This window comes from Triticum aestivum, chromosome 2A (genome assembly GCF_018294505.1).
Source record: "Triticum aestivum cultivar Chinese Spring chromosome 2A, IWGSC CS RefSeq v2.1, whole genome shotgun sequence".
Lineage (NCBI taxonomy): Eukaryota > Viridiplantae > Streptophyta > Magnoliopsida > Poales > Poaceae > Triticum > Triticum aestivum.
The window spans coordinates 34,655,059-34,670,763 of record NC_057797.1 but is presented as its reverse complement, the minus strand read 5'-3'; the positions used below and the strand labels follow the sequence as shown (position 1 = coordinate 34,670,763).

Below are 15,705 nucleotides of genomic sequence, written 5' to 3'. Positions count from 1 at the left end.
AAAAGGAAGGCTACTAAGTTGCGGCTTTGGCCTTCCGGGTTTTCACAGGATTCAGGATATTTGCTCGAATCGACAGGTTAGGAATTTCGGAAAAAAAGGAAGGCTTCGCGAAGAAACGACTCGCCTTGCACCTCACAAGGAAGGCGAGTGCTGTCGGTTTTGATTCTGCCTTTGGAGCCAAGAATGTTGAGTATTTGCAGGCATTATAATTTATTTAAACACGAGGCAGCAAGGACTCGAAAACAGGGGCACCAGGAAACCCGGCGTCCGCTTTTTTCTTAAATTTCAGGTTGCTTCCTCAACTCAAGTCGGCAAGTTAGGAATTTGGGGAAAAAGGAAGGCATCGAATTCGGCTTTCATGGAATTCAGGTTGTCTCGCCACTCGACTCCGCAAGCAAGGAATCCGAGAAAGGAAATGCGGAAGGTCCAGAGTGGGGTTGATCCTGAAGCATGGAATAATATGAGCCTTGCATCAGAGAGGAAAGTTCATATAGAGTACACACCATTGTCCGTCGCGAGTAGTAGTTCAGAGACGTAGTAGTAGTTGTCTCTGTGCCCTGCTCCTCCACCGCCATTGTCGCCCCTGCCTTGTAGGCGAGCCTCTTGTCAGCTGACCGTCGCTATTTCCGTCGGCGACGGGGCCATCGCTGACCCGTCCGGCCGTCTTTCCCCTCCGCCGTGTTTGTCCAACAGCGCGCGGCTGCCTGCCCCTCCCCGTCCACCGCACCGCCGTCGTCCGAGAGCATAGGAAAAGCAGGCGGCTCTCCTCGGATCGGATGGCCTCCAATGAGGTTCCCAACAAGCAAGGTAAAAACGCTGAAATTTCACATGGGCAAAAATCAGTGCAAGGCAGAAAGTGAGGGGAAAAAAAAAACCACCACTCTATGTTGTCCATACTTCTTGTTCAGAAATATAAAACGTTGTAGTAGCATACAGTGCGACCCAAAATGCATCTAAAGGCAGGCAAAGGGTGCACATCTGAATGCTCAAAGCCAACTCGATAAACAAAACAGCAGCACTCACCCCAGCCCCATTTGATGACGGCGATGTCGACGGACTGCTCTGACATATTTGTTTTTGCATTTGCAAATTGAGCGAACACGCAGCCGTTGACCAAAACGGAGAGGGGGTTTTGGCAGCCCCCGACTCCAGCCAGGGGAGCCACCTACCGAGCCTCCGTCCGCACTGTACCTGTACGTAGGTGCCACCCCGCAGCCCGCACGGCACCACCCGAGGCCGAGAGGAGCGCCGCCGCGGCACCATTTTCCGCCCCGAGCCAGCCGACGACCGCAGCGGCGGCCAAGGGGCCACGCCTCTTTGCGTTTCCGCCCCCTCGGCGATCTCAAGAGCTTCCAATCGGCTTCCAACCCAACCCCAGCACCAAAACTTTGGCCTTTCTCCCCTTCGATATCCCCGATAAAACCTCCATCTCCATCCCCATCCCCGCCCCTCCTATCGCCACTTCGCCAGCCAGCTCGCCCGCCCGCCCGCCTAGTCTTCTCCGAAGGAAGGAACGAAGGAAGGAAGCGGCCGCACGCTCATGGCCCTCTCCTGCATGAGGTGCCCGGCGGTGGCGGCCGGCGGCGGCCCCCTCGCGCGCCGCCCGCAGCCGCCGCCCTCCTCGTCCCTCGCCTTCTCCTTCGCCAGATGCGGAGCCGCCAAGGGGTGGCGCATCCACGCCGTCGCCGGGAAAGGAGGTGGGCGCTCTCTTCTCCACTTGCTCTCTTCCGCTCCGCCGGGGTGTCGATTCTCTCCGCGCTCTTGGGGCCTTCTCCTTGTTCCGTCCAAAGTCCAGGGGATGCCTTGTTAGGTGAGGCCACGGGCTGGGAACTGCGCGCGTACATGCCTTGGATTACACACTTGATTGACTCAACATAGTCAGTCACCCCTAGAACTAGAGCCCAGATTCCTCGACTGAATTGGCATGTTGACTTTTGTGCCTCCTAGAGCTCTGCCGCATTCTGCTCCTACATCACCACCACCATTCTGACATAGTACTAGTATCTGAATCCTACCACTCTGGTGCACGGCTGCAAACCTTACTGTCTAAAATGAATCGAGTCGCCATTCACTAGTCAGAGCAAGATGAATTGAGTGGGTCTGCGAATTTGAGATGATTCCCACTAGCTTTGGTAACTTAGAGATGTTTAAATCCAACATCTACTCAAAATCTTGTTGCTTAACTAGTACAGTATGAATGATACACAATGGCTGTTTTTTTTTACTCATTTTGCACTCCATCATCAGTGAAAGCTCCCATGGATGCTGTGGAGAACGCTGTCGCCCCCGCCGCCCCGTCAACGGTGGCAAATGGCACTTCTTCAGCAATCACCGTCGAGGAATTTGAAGATTTAGCCTCTCTAGTGAAGGATGATGAGGCGTCGGTTAGCATCACCGTAGTTGGAGCGTCTGGTGACCTTGCGAAGAAGAAGATATTTCCTGCCCTTTTCGCTCTTTACTATGAAGGTTGTCTTCCCAAGGTTTGTCTATTGCTCTCTCCAGCCTAGGATTCAATTTTACCCACCTTTTTTTTAAACAAAAACCAATCTAAAGTATTTTCTTCTGTAGCATTTCTCCATCTTTGGCTATGCGCGGAGTAAAATGACAGATGCTGAACTGAGAGACATGGTCAGCAAAACACTGACTTGCAGGATTGATAAAAGGTGCTTATCTTGGGAGAACTTGCAATCATAACTTATGAAGGAAATAAATCCTATGTAGGGAGATGCATTTCCCTTGGTGCTACTTTAAACTGTTATGTCTTTTCTTTCAGGGAGAACTGTAGTGAGAAAATGGAAGAGTTTCTGAAACGATGCTTCTACCACTCAGGTCAATATGACTCAGAGGAAGATTTCAGGGAGCTAGGCAAGAAGATCAAACAACATGAGGTTTGTAGAAGCACTTCAAATTAAACCAAGAATGCATCATTGATTTTACTTCTAATGATGAGGTTATAGTATTTCTAGTTGTTTCGGATGAATTCCTCATAGGACCATATTTTCAGTGCATGCTTGCTAGTCTTAATGATTTTCATTTATATGTATCTCATTGTACGAATTTTCTCTAAACTGCGTTAAGATATAAATTTTTGCTAGTTCTGTGTTTCCATCTTGCAAAAACCGTAGTATCTGAAAAATGTCCCTTGATATAATTTTGTTGATGTAATAAGTCAGCATCTATTAGCTTTACAAATCTTAATGGTGTGCCTTGTAAAAAAAATGATGTATGCAACTATTTTGTACTACTTAATCCATCTCCATTTCAAAAATCAATGTACTTATACTCTGACAAAATTTTTTTATATGCAGGGTCCCAGAGTATCTAACCATCTTTTCTACTTGTCGATACCTCCAAATATATTCCTGGATGTTGTAAAATGTGCAAGCAAATCAGCATCATCTGTGAGTGGCTGGACAAGGGTAATTGTTGAAAAACCCTTTGGCCGGGACTCAGAGTCTTCTGCTGCCCTAACGAAAGGTCTGAAGCAGTACCTGACAGAGGACCAAATCTTCAGGTGATACAGGAATCTAGTTTAATTTGTGAGAATTGTTCATGTTTTCTTTTATCACTAATTTAAATATGACTCTCATTCTCATACCCCGCATAAATCAAAGCTGTCTTCCCAATTGGAAACATTTAAGTGGTGATATGATCCCTTTGGGAATTCGGGAGCATGATATGCATCATAGTTATTTTCATAGAGTAGGATTCTTATGAATGTTGTGCTCTTTATATTTGTTATGCAGGATTGACCATTACTTGGGAAAGGAACTGGTGGAGAACTTGTCTGTCCTTCGCTTCTCGAATCTTGTTTTTGAGCCTCTGTGGTCAAGGCAATATATTAGGAATGTGCAACTGATATTCTCGGAAGACTTTGGCACTGAAGGGCGAGGAGGGTAATGATTTATACATCGTTTGTGGCACTGTGTTACTTCCCTTGGATTGTCTCTTACCAAATTGTTGAATTACACAGGTACTTTGATAGCTATGGTATTATCCGAGACATAATGCAGAATCATCTTCTTCAGATACTAGCTCTATTTGCAATGGAAACTCCTATTAGCTTGGAAGCAGAGGACATACGAAATGAGAAGGTTTGTGCCTGTTCCTTAGTAATATTAATTGTAGGATATAACATATTTTAAGTTACCGACACAGGCAGTTTTAAGCCAAAAACTGTTGGCTCCTATTGGGGACAGAGGGAGGGCCAATTCTTTCCCCAATTAAAGACCTGTTTTATCTGCATTCTGTTACATGCTTTAAAGCAGTATACATCAATCCTTTTTTTTTTTGCGAAAAAGTATACTTTAAAGCAGCATAAATCAATTTTATAATCTGTGTTTTATGTGAAACGAGCATGTCGATTCTAAAATTACCATTCATTGATCTTCATTGTTACTTCTGTATTCCTTTCAGGTTAAAGTTTTGCGCTCCATGAAGCCATTGCGACTAGAAGATGTGGTAATAGGACAGTATAAAAGTCATACAAAGGGTGGTATTACATACCCTGGATACACTGAAGATAAGACGGTGCCCAAGGGTAGTCTGACTCCAACATTTGCTGCAGCTGCGCTTTTTATAAATAACGCTAGATGGGATGGAGTTCCCTTTCTCATGAAGGCTGGAAAAGCTTTGCATACTAAACAGTAAGTGCACTTCAACATATTTTTCATTATCAATATGATGCCTACACTTTGCCACATGTTCACTTTAGCTATATGTCATTATTTTGTTGAATATTTGAATTTTAACCCTGATGTCATTTTTTTTTAAATTTTTGTTTGCGCTTCTTATTTAATTTTTAGTGTTATGCAGTTAGACCAACGTATTCTCCATATGTAACAATTTACCGTATATTTATTAGTATCTGTTTTGGGTTGATAACACAAAATTATTTGTTTTGAGCATCTCTTTTATGGTTTATCTTTAATGCTGTTGATCCTGATAGTCGAATGACAATTGAACAAATTTCAGGGCTGAGATTAGAGTACAGTTTCGACATGTTCCTGGAAATCTCTACAAGGGGTCTTTTGGAACCGATCTTGACAGGGCTACTAATGAACTTGTGATACGCGTGCAACCAGATGAAGGAATTTACCTAAAGATTAACAACAAGATTCCTGGTCTTGGTATGAGACTAGATAGGAGTAATCTGAATCTTCACTATGCAGCAAGGTAAGATGAAGTATTAATTCTGACGGTGTGCATAAGAAGCTCCTCTCTTCGCATGTAGACAATTAGACAAAAAACCGCAGCTCTAGCATTTATCCTTCTTTGTTTTATTTGTTTGTCTAGGGCTTAGGCTGCCTTCGTAAGTGAGATGTGTAGTCTGAGATGTCTCCTGGCGATTAAGAAAATGGATAAACTCGGACATTCAAAGTTTTATTGGATATCATATTTTATTTTGGAGAAACTGTATATGGTTTTTGATCAAACTCCATGAATTGGATAAACTTCTCAATATGAAATAGTAAATCCATCCAGTTTATTACAGCCCTTCTTTATAATATGTTCAAATGCCCCCTTTTAAGTCCGTCCCATTCAATTAGTTCATGCTAAGTGATAACTAATAGCAATTCGATGTTTTGCCCATGTACATCATTGTGAATGCAAGAGGCCATGGCTTTGTCAACCAAAGTGGTGTCTTCAGTGCTGCTGCTGCTGCTGCTTTGAAATTTACCCAACAATTTATTTTTCCAGTGATACTTTGCAATAATTTTCCTTTGGAGATACGCTGTTTTGTACACTCGTCCTACTTCGTAGCAGCGTAGGTCTCTTAGTAAAACGCTTGGGCGTAATCTGTGAAGTCTTATTATAAATTTTGCCTCAGGTACCCCAAGGAGATACCAGATGCGTACGAGAGGCTCCTGCTCGACGCGATAGAAGGAGAGCGAAGGCTCTTCATCCGGTCGGACGAGCTGGACGCGGCGTGGGAGCTCTTCACGCCCCTCCTGAAGGAGCTGGAGCAGAAGCGGATGGCCCCCGAGCTATACCCCTACGGGAGCCGCGGGCCCGTGGGCGCCCACTACCTGGCAGCCAAGTACAAGGTGAGATGGGGCGACCTGGGTGGCTCGGAACACTAGGAAGAGAGCGTGGTTTCACACGGGAGGTGATGATTTCTGTTTTTGGCGTCGCAATTTCTGCAAAAGGCCTTGCAGCGCACGCCCAGCTAGTGGGGGTGGTGCGAGGAACAGATCTGAATAAGGGTGAGCGGTTGGCGATGCTTGTGTTCATCGATCGATCGACCGTGAGTGAGTATATTTGTTGGTACCACTGGCTTACATACTCTATGATTCTTAAGAGGAAGCCCAGAGCAGAAAGCTCATTCATCCTGGCTGTTCGTCGGCTCATTTGGTTGTCTGGCTGGGCCGGGCTGTTGTATTGGGACTGCTGATTGTGTAACTGCAAAAGCTGTTACTTCTTTACTGATGCCGGTGTTCTTGTCGTGTTTTTTAGTTCAATATAAGCAAGTACTGGGAAGTAAATAAACGACTCCGTATTATGCACGGTGGGTAGTAAATTTGGGCAGGATCATTGCCATGTCTTGTCCTTTTGTCCTTGAGAAGAAGCATCTATCAAAGTGACTTTTCTTCGCTGAAGAATTGTCTGTTCTTCTCAACTTGCTCGCGGAAAAACCCAAAGCAAGTGGAAACAGATACGCGGAGTCTCCCATCCGACTTGATCACATACATCACACTTCCTTCGTTTTAGGTGTAGTACGTACTCCCTTTGTCCGGAAATATCCCTTTGTCCGGAAATACTTGTCATCAAAATGAACAAAAAAAGGACGTATCTAAATCCGTGCGATGTCATCGCCTGGAATGTGCGTGCCATGCGTTGGCCGTTGCCGGGTAGCCGTCCGTCCGTCACCTCCATGGCCTCGCTTTCGGCGAAATGTCTGCCTCTGCGTCTATACATAATAATGTGCACCTTTGGCTGCCTGTGTGCGTGCACTCGTCGTGCTCGGCTATCATCAGTCGTCCTAACGACCTCTGCTCTATCGTCTACTCCATCTTGTTCCATCCAAATATATACCTCAGCTCAGCTGTGTTCACTTCCTGTTACTTCACCAGCGAGCTACCAGCCAAACACCCAAGCAAGCAAGCTAGTGGGTAGCCCAGCCCCAGCAGAGCGATCGTGATCGTGATCGATGGAGCCCAGCCGCCACCGTGTGCCGGCGGCGGCGGCGCTGCTCGTGCTCGTGGCGGTGGCGGCCGTCGTCGGGCGCTGTGGCGCGCAGCTGCCGATCCCGGTGAGGACGGACGGGTTCCTGTACGGCGGGAAGTCGGCCGCGCCGGCGTGGGGCGACGCGGTGGTCGTCGAGGCCTTCTTCGACCCCGTCTGCCCCGACAGCCGCGACGCCTGGCCGCCGCTGCAGAGGGCCGCCGCCCACTACGGCGCCCGCCGCGTCGCCGTCGTCGTCCACCTCTTCCCGCTCCCGTAAGTCACGCGCCCAGTCAACCATCAAAACCATCCTCTCTTTTTCTTTCCTCCTGCATAGGATATGAATTGTCGTCTTGGTCTTGGTACCTCAGTCTGATTCTTCCACCTCGGTTTCTACTTTCTACTCCCTCCGTTCCGAATTATTTGTCTCGGATTTGTCTAGATACAGATGTATCTAGACTCATTTTAATGCTAGATGCATCCGTATCTAGACAAATCTAAGACAAGTAATTTGGAACGGAGGGAGTAGCAAATTTAGCCGTGGCCTGCTTCGGTCAGTATAAGTAATTGCCTGTGAATTCGGCGGGTAAAATCCAACCAAAAATTCCAAATGACTAGGAACACGTCCGATCAATTGTGACTCGCTTGTGCTCAGACGTGTCAGGCCAGGTCTAGCTAGCCCACACATACCAAGAGGAGTGTGGGCTGAAAACATGGATCCTTTTCCAACCTCACTACCGTCCATTTCACTCTAGTGTATTCTGTTTTTAATTTGCCCGTAAAAAAATACAGGTTCTGCGTCGGGTGGCACAATGGTAATTAAAGGGAAAGATTTTATTATTTTTCTATGGACACACCAAACTAAACTGGTCTTATAGTCAGTGTTAAAATCTGTTACATCTCACCTACTTTCCAACCGGAGCGTGGTCGAGTTTTGTGATAGCTAGAGAGAACAAAAATTCTTCCACGCAGGCGCTGCATATCTTTTGTGTATTCCTGGAACAAAATATGGGCTGCTTTTTGCTCATGTCAATCCAATCCAATCGTCCTCCACTCACAAAAGAAAAAGGGGGAAACAAAAGATGCCCCAACCATGCATTAGGCAACACACAGTGATAAGACATATGATCGAGGTGCAAGTCATCACAACATCATTGATACAACTAAAAACTTGTTGACGGTATGATTTAGTACCATATGGTTTTGGTATTTATTAAGCAAGCAAAGCATCTAATGAAAGCGATGTTAGGGAAAAAAGGGAAAAAAATGTACAAGTTTTCATTAGAAACTCAGTTTACATCATCCGTCATATTCAGAAACCAAAAATCCCCGCAAAAAGAAATTAAAAAAAAATCTTCATTCTTCGTATTCAGAAGCAAACCGTCTAATGAGAGCGATGTTTGAGGAAAAAGGAAAAAAAAAAGGTAGAAATTTTCATTAGAAACTCAGTTTACATCATCCGTCATATTCAGGAAACAAAATCCCCACAAAAAGAAATTTTAAAAAATCTTTCATTATTTTATTTGATAACCTGGCCGCTTTTGGCTTACAAAAATCATAAACATGTTATTTTCACTAGCTCCCGGAGTAACTCTGATGAAACTTTTACTGGTTTAATTTGTGACGTGATTTTCTCTGTGAAATTTGCAGTTACCACAGCAGCGCCTTCATGGCTTGCCGGTCGATCCACACGGTGCACAAGCTAAATGCGTCAGCCGTGTATCCCCTGCTCGAAAACTTCTTCAAATACCAGGTTAATTATCTCTTGCCTGCCTGCTTCTTTATTACCCACTGTATCACACTTCAAAAGGTGCAAAGAGAGAGAGAGAGAGAGAGGAGAAAATCAAGCACAACATTTTGAAAAGATGAGGGGTATTTCGGTAATATTCACCGTAGGAGAGGTGGTGTTGCTTTTTTTTGTTGAATGGAGCTGACTAGGTATTGCTTTGGAACCACTACTAGGTGCAGTGTAATGCAGCTTTTTGAGGCAAAGAGAGGGAACCGAGAAGCACCCTGCTCACATCCCATTGGATGAAACCACCATGCAATGTTTTTTTGTCCATGCCAAGCACCATCTATACAAGCAAAAGCTCATATTCCATAGCTAGCTTTTCCACCATGGCTTTTCTAGTGCATACATCAAGCACAATTATATGACACTTTCATTTGTGTCCAAGGGATAAATACCTCTTAAATTGGTAACAACATGTAAGACACACAATAAGATCACAAGGAGTTAAAGGATGGTAACATTTCAGGAGGGTTATTACAACATGCCGACATACACCAAAACAAGAGCAGCGGTGGTCGCCGAAATAGCTAACAACCTTGTCGCCCCTGTCATTGGTGAGGCCAACTTGGCAGCATACAGAGCGGGCTTCAACGACTCACAGTCAGATCAGGCCACAAGGATTTCCTTCAAGGTTTGTTGAACTTGTATCGCATTATATGTCATATTATTGTTCTAGCCGCAATATTCACCATGTGTTTTCTCCGTTTTGTAGTTTGGTTGTGCACGAGGCGTCACCGGGACACCCTACTACTTTGTTAATGGCATACCACTCAGTGACTCTGGTTCTCCTATGGACTACAACAAGTGGATATCCACACTTGATCCGTTGGTTGGCAAGATGTAGGGAGCTATCTCGCTGCAAATAAATATCTCTAAATTGTAACCAATATTAGCCAAATAAGTGGAAGACATACATAGTTTGATTTTTCCATAATGTTGATGGAAGTATGTGTTCATTATCATGATAATGTTTGTAAGTCAGGCATGTAGTTCCCTCGATGGCCTCCCCCCCCTTGTGCACGCGGAAATTAATTGACAGCTTTGGAGCATGTTTTTCTATAAGGGTTTGCAATTCGAGTATGCGAATACAATGAGTACAAAAATCCAAAGTTCCAAATAGGCAATACCGCCTAGGTCGGCCTGAAGCTGCAACCATACTTTCAGTCTTCAGTCGCTGCTCGTGCTCATCATAAGTTGTTGTTTAAGTACTGTTAGGTACACTTTGATCTTCCCTCTCAAGATGCCCAGTTTGTTGTTCCTTCTGATGTGCCGCAGTGGCGCTTCCATCGTCGTGGTGATGATGTAGTTCCACAAGGTTTAATCCATTAGTCGGATCAACCGGAGACAGTGGCCACTTGAGAAAATTTGGAGGAATTGTGGCAACGTTTTCCTCGAGCTCTAGCTTGGGGACAAGCCGGCCATCAAGGGAGAGGGAGTGTTAGCTCCACTATCGCTCGGCCCGAACAATCAAGATGGGCCTGAAGCCCAAGCCGTCGATTTGCTACAACGCCAAGGACTAGCTCCTCTCTAAGCAGCATATGGTTCTCAAAAAAATAAATCGTAAGCAGCATATAAAACGGCTGACAGCCGGTCGCTTGTAAGGTTGTAACTTGAGACACACAAGCTGTTAGCTATAAAACGGCTGACAGCCGGCCCAGTTCTTTTCAGCTTTTGATTCTCTAGAATCAGATTCTGAGAAACTTCCCAGAGGATCAGCTTCCCACAAAATCAACCATCGAGTTCTTTTCTAAGATTGTACTCTGAGATTGTGGGATAAGTTATGTGCTCAAATGTCTGTAATGCCCTTGAGTGAAATTAAACTAAACATGCCTGTAATACACCGCTAGTTGTATTTTATTCATTTGCACGATCCAAACATCTAACCTACAGATCGACATCTTTTGCGGGAGTGACGAGAATCGCCACAATCGTGGGTTGCGGGCGCTTTTCGATTGCACTAGCGATTCTAGCGATTCTCTGGTGATTTTGAAGAATCAGATCGACTTCTTTTCAGCTTATATATTGATTCTCCAGCCACGATTGTCCAGAATCGCCTGAAAAGAACTGGCCCCAATTCAAAATCCTCCATAGCCAAGCTTCATGCTCGTCCCTACCATATAGCTAAACTGAGCACAAATAACATTTACATTTCCCTGCGAAAACAACTCAACAACTGTATTGTTGTGATAACTGAACGAAGCGATGCATTCATTCCAGTGTTTTTGCACGTTTGTACTTATTTCACAAACAATTCGGCATTCCATCGTCTGGCGGGGCAACAACGGTACAATGCCGTGTGATGCAACGTTGGGTGTCGTGCGTTGCGGCTGTAGCGCACGCTTTCTTACATAGTCATTTGTTTCATTTTTCTCTAATCTGCTCCGAAACAAATACTCCCTCTGTAAACTAATATAAGAGTGTCTATATCATTATTTTAGTATTTTAAACGCTCTTATATTAGTTTACGGAGGGAGTACTTCTAAATGGCTATGATTCCTTTGTATATACTTCCTTCATCGCCACGCAAAAAAAAAACTCCCTTCATTTGAAATTAGTTGTCGCTCAAATGGACGTATCTAGCCACGTTTAAATACATTCATTTGAGCGTCCGGAATTAGTTGTCACTCAAATGAATGTATCTAGATTCTCATGAAGAGAAAAAAAGGATGTATGTAGATGATGTATAGGCACATCTAAATACATTCAAGTTTGAGCGTCAACTATATCGTTTGGAATTAGTTGCCATTCAAATGGATGCATCTATTTTTTTAAAAAAGTAAAATGGATGTATCTAGACCCGGATGGAGTGAGTATACGTTTTTCCAGGCCTGGTGCATGTCTGCCGCATCATTAGGAAGCTAGTGACCACCTGTTAATGACAGTTTTTACGGTAATAATTAACGACACATATCAGCTGTCGTAGTATTCTATGGAGCATATAAATTTTTGCACGCGCGCCGTGCACCGGCCGGCATAGAGTGCTCAACAACCAGACACGTACGAGTGGCTAGGCTAGCACTGTGACTCTGAGAGTCCGGCGATCGATCGATCCATCGATGGAGGCCAGGCGACAGCGCCACCGCCGCGTGTCGCCGCCGCTGCTGGTGCTGGTGGCGGTGGTGATCGCGGCCGGGCGCTGCGGCGCGCAGGTGCCGGTCCCGGCGAGGACGAACGGGTTCGTGTACGGGGGGCAGGCGTGGGCGCCGGCGTGGGGCGAGGCGGTGGTCGTCGAGGCCTTCTTCGACCCGCTCTGCCCCGACAGCCGCGACGCCTGGCCGCCGCTGCGGAGGGCCGCCGACCACTTTGGCGCCCGCCGCGTCGCCGTCGTCATCCACCTCTTCCCGCTCCCGTGAGTCACGCACACTCAACCATGCATCAAAAACCCTTCTCTCTTTCTTTGCCGAAAAAGGGCTTCCCCCGCTTTATATTATAAAGCAAATAACATCACATACATCTGAGCGAGACAAACAAACACACGCCACCACGACATACACCGAACACACCCAAGGCTAGATACAAAGGTGCCGAGCACCATCACACCACCCGGAAACAACCAAGCAAACATAATATGAGCTACGAAGAACCACTTGGAGCCACCGAGGGGGTGAGATGGACCATGATGAAGCAAGGACTCCAAGACGGAGCCTTCCAGAAGGGTACGACCACGGATAGCCGCCACCGTCCGATCCGCAGATCAAGTTTTCACCCGGAGCGATGCAGGGGGTGGGAGCACCGCGACGGAGCCTTCAAGAAGGATACGACGTCCACGGACGCCGCCACCGACGGCCAGAAACTGGGCAAGTGATGAACCCCGGTGCTCGCACCCTACCGACACACCCCTGCTCCGCCAACCACCCGCAACCACGTCCCCCGCGAAAACATGGCTGCTCGTCCGCACCTGAGACGCAGGTTCCGCCCGCGAACGCCACGCCTCCCGCCGCCAGGGCCGCCGCCCAACATCCAGACACCCCCAAGACCATCCAAAGAGATCAACTTTGCACCAAAGGAACACCACTGACCGACGAACCGCAGCATACATCCTGCCTTGAACATCCCCGGAGCTGCGACATCCAACACGCGGCCGGGGAAAGCTGCACCTCTAAAATCCATTGGATTTATGAAAGACGAACAACTATGAAAGCATTCCGTTTTTAATTTGCCTCAGAAACTATAAAATAAAATAGTTCTGGATGGTAATTAAGGGCAAGATTGTGAGAGTGGCGTTTTGGCTCCTAGGTGCATATGCACCCATTGTCGAAATCCAAATTCCTAGAAGTTGAAAAATTCGAAACAAAAATCCCGCGTGTATATCCGGATATTTTATGTGCGTTCACAAGGTTTCGGTGAAAAACGACGTTTTTTGTGGCTTGTGTAAAAAAGACAATTTCTGATGCTTCATTCTAACTATTCACGAGGCATTTCTTTATCTTTTTTACACAAGCCACAAAAAACGTCGTTTTTCACTGAAACCTTGTGAACGCACATAAAATGTCCGGATATACACGCGAGATTTTTGTTTCGAATTTTTTAACTTCTCGAAATTTGGATTTCGACAATGGGTGCATATGCACCTAGGAGCCAAAGGCAATTACCGCAAGATTGTTCTTTTCTATAGTCAGGGCGCACCAAACTGATATTATAGTGAGAGATTTTTGTCCTGGTAATTCAAGGCAACATTATTCTTTTGTCCACGTAATTAAAGGCAATTTTTTTTTCTATGGACAGGGCACACCATGATTATTTTTTTCTATGGTAATTAAAGGCAAGATTATCCTGGTATTAAATCTGTTGCATCTCACTCTCATCTACTTTCCAATTAGAGCGTGGTCGAGCTTTATAGCTAGAGAAAACAAAAGCACCACTATAATAGCTGCCACATACTGTACTATTTATTTTTCTTCCATGCTGAGTGTGCATATCTTTTGCGTATTCCTGGAAGAAAATAAGAGCTCCTTTTGGCTCATGTCAGTTCAATCAGCCTCCACTCAAAAAAGAAAAGGAAAAAGGAAAAACAAGAGATGCCCCCATTATTAGGCAAACACAATGATAATACATATGAAGCCGGTGCAAGTCATGAACAATATCATTCACAAACCTAATTAATATTAGATCCATGTATACGATTCTACGATGCCATAATTTTCGCACTTGAAATTTGATACTCGTCTTGAGGGACAAAAGGAGCATTAAATGGCACCAACTTTAAATTCAAATTCAAATTCAAGTCATAACTGATTTTGTCTTCTTATATTTTTATATTTCCTATGCAATCTAATTTGGACATGAAACTTGATGGCATGGCCGATGCACCGACCTGTACCAATGTTTTCAACTATTTTGGGAGGACTTTCTTGAAATTTTGGTTGTGGTTTCCGTGCATAGGTAGATACATAGCATTAAAATAGCGTGAGAAGAGGGATCATGGAATACATTCTCTGAAATTCGTATTGCACAATTTGCAACCAATAAACTAAGCTTCTTCCACTCAGCCAAAAAAAAAACTAAATTTGTTAACGGTATTATTTTGCACAATATGCTTTAGGTAGTTTTTTTAGTTGGATATGCCTTAGGTACGGTAGTTATTACTACCTCCATCCTGGTTTTATTACCATCAATTGTTCATTTGGTACACTGACTGCTTTTGGCTTACAAAAATCATAAAGCAGCAGCAAGCGTAATGACTCGATAAATCTTTTACTGATTTCATGATGCGATTATCTCTTGCCTGCCCGCTTCTTTATATAATTTACTAAAGGAGAAGAAGCAAAAGGTGTATAAGAAAAGGAGAGAAAAAATCAGGCATATTTTGAGATGTTTTGTGCTGCCTCTTGTGTGAACATCACAACTAATATAAGCACAAAGGCGTTGTTGCTTTTTCTTTAGATGGAGATGACTAGGCATTGCTTTGGAAGCACTAATAGGTGCAGTGCAATGCAGCTTTTTGAGGCAAAGAGAGGGAACCGAGAAGCACCCTGCTCACATTCCATTGGATGAAACCACCATGCACTTAATTTTGTCCATGCCAAGTCATATACAAGCAAAAGTTCATATCCAAAGCTAGCTTTATCAGTATGGATTAGCCGGTGCATACATCAAGCATGCATAAGCATGACATGACACTTTGTTTTTTTTCCTGAGGGGGAAATACATCCGAGATTGGTCACAGCATATAACGCACACAATAAGATCACAAGGAATTAACGGATGGTAACATTTCAGAAGGGTTATTACAACACGCCGACATACACCAAAACAAGAGCGGCGGTGGTCGCCAAAATAGCGAACAACCTGGTCACCCCCGTCATTGGCGAAGCCAATTTGGCTGCATATAGAGCAGGCTTCAACGACTCACGGTCGGATCAGGCCGCAAGGATTTCCTTCAAGGTTTGTTCAACTCGTCTCACGTTATATGTCGTATTTTATAATTTGTATTGTTCTAGACACAATATTCATCTTATGTTTTCTCTATTTTGTAGTTTGGTTGTGCACGAGGTGTCACGGGGACACCTTACTACTTTGTTAATGGCATACCACTTGGTGACCTTGATTTTCCTCTGGACTATGACAAGTGGGTATCCACACTTGATCCATTGGTTGGCAAGATGTAGGGAGCTTTCACGCTGCAAATTGTAAACAGTGTTAGCCAAACAAGTGGAGGACATAAATATGTTGATTTTTTCCATGATGTATATGGAAGTATGTGTTGATTATCACAATAATGTTTGTAAGTCAGGCCTGTAGTTCTCTCG

The 15,705-nt window shown here is 44.9% G+C and overlaps 3 protein-coding genes across 4 annotated transcripts; all 3 read left to right on the top strand.

Annotated features, from left to right (window-relative positions):
* Positions 1-761: 761 nt before the first annotated feature.
* On the top strand, positions 762-6,425 carry LOC123187235 (glucose-6-phosphate 1-dehydrogenase 2, chloroplastic). 2 transcript variants are annotated; one of them, XM_044599038.1, is made up of 10 exons: positions 762-807; positions 2,248-2,480; positions 2,569-2,663; positions 2,774-2,888; positions 3,309-3,514; positions 3,747-3,896; positions 3,974-4,094; positions 4,417-4,646; positions 4,975-5,175; positions 5,831-6,425. In XM_044599038.1, exons 1-10 carry the CDS (start codon positions 777-779, stop codon positions 6,081-6,083), a joined length of 1,635 nt encoding a protein of 544 aa, XP_044454973.1. In that variant the 5' UTR covers positions 762-776; the 3' UTR covers positions 6,084-6,425. The 2 variants fall into 2 exon arrangements, with proteins under 2 accessions (XP_044454973.1, XP_044454972.1); XM_044599037.1 differs by lacking the exon at positions 762-807 and adding an exon at positions 1,178-1,697.
* Positions 6,426-6,942: 517 nt separating this feature from the next.
* On the top strand, positions 6,943-10,065 carry LOC123187232 (uncharacterized). Its single transcript, XM_044599031.1, has 4 exons — positions 6,943-7,440; positions 8,815-8,917; positions 9,423-9,587; positions 9,669-10,065. The coding sequence occupies exons 1-4, from the start codon at positions 7,151-7,153 to the stop codon at positions 9,798-9,800; spliced, it is 690 nt and encodes a 229-aa protein (XP_044454966.1). The 5' UTR covers positions 6,943-7,150; the 3' UTR covers positions 9,801-10,065.
* A 1,932-nt stretch (positions 10,066-11,997) lies between these two features.
* LOC123191440 (uncharacterized) lies at positions 11,998-15,564 on the top strand. The gene is made up of 3 exons (XM_044604177.1): positions 11,998-12,305; positions 15,214-15,340; positions 15,433-15,564. The coding sequence occupies exons 1-3, from the start codon at positions 12,013-12,015 to the stop codon at positions 15,562-15,564; spliced, it is 552 nt and encodes a 183-aa protein (XP_044460112.1). The 5' UTR covers positions 11,998-12,012.
* Positions 15,565-15,705: the final 141 nt, after the last annotated feature.

Excerpts from the sequence above, each read along its gene's own strand:
- LOC123187235 (XM_044599037.1), top strand. The coding sequence starts at position 1,541 with ATGGCCCTCTCCTGCATGAGGTGCCCGGCGGTGGCGGCCGGCGGCGGC. Across the intron at positions 2,664-2,773 it reads ACTTGCAGGATTGATAAAAG|GGAGAACTGTAGTGAGAAAA; the intron begins GTGCTTATCTTG and ends CTTTTCTTTCAG. Across the intron at positions 5,176-5,830 it reads AATCTTCACTATGCAGCAAG|GTACCCCAAGGAGATACCAG; the intron begins GTAAGATGAAGT and ends ATTTTGCCTCAG.
- LOC123187232 (XM_044599031.1), top strand. The coding sequence starts at position 7,151 with ATGGAGCCCAGCCGCCACCGTGTGCCGGCGGCGGCGGCGCTGCTCGTG. Across the intron at positions 8,918-9,422 it reads AAAACTTCTTCAAATACCAG|GAGGGTTATTACAACATGCC; the intron begins GTTAATTATCTC and ends GTAACATTTCAG. Across the intron at positions 9,588-9,668 it reads CCACAAGGATTTCCTTCAAG|TTTGGTTGTGCACGAGGCGT; the intron begins GTTTGTTGAACT and ends TCCGTTTTGTAG.
- LOC123191440 (XM_044604177.1), top strand. The coding sequence starts at position 12,013 with ATGGAGGCCAGGCGACAGCGCCACCGCCGCGTGTCGCCGCCGCTGCTG. Across the intron at positions 12,306-15,213 it reads ATCCACCTCTTCCCGCTCCC|AGCGGCGGTGGTCGCCAAAA; the intron begins GTGAGTCACGCA and ends CACCAAAACAAG. Across the intron at positions 15,341-15,432 it reads CCGCAAGGATTTCCTTCAAG|TTTGGTTGTGCACGAGGTGT; the intron begins GTTTGTTCAACT and ends TCTATTTTGTAG.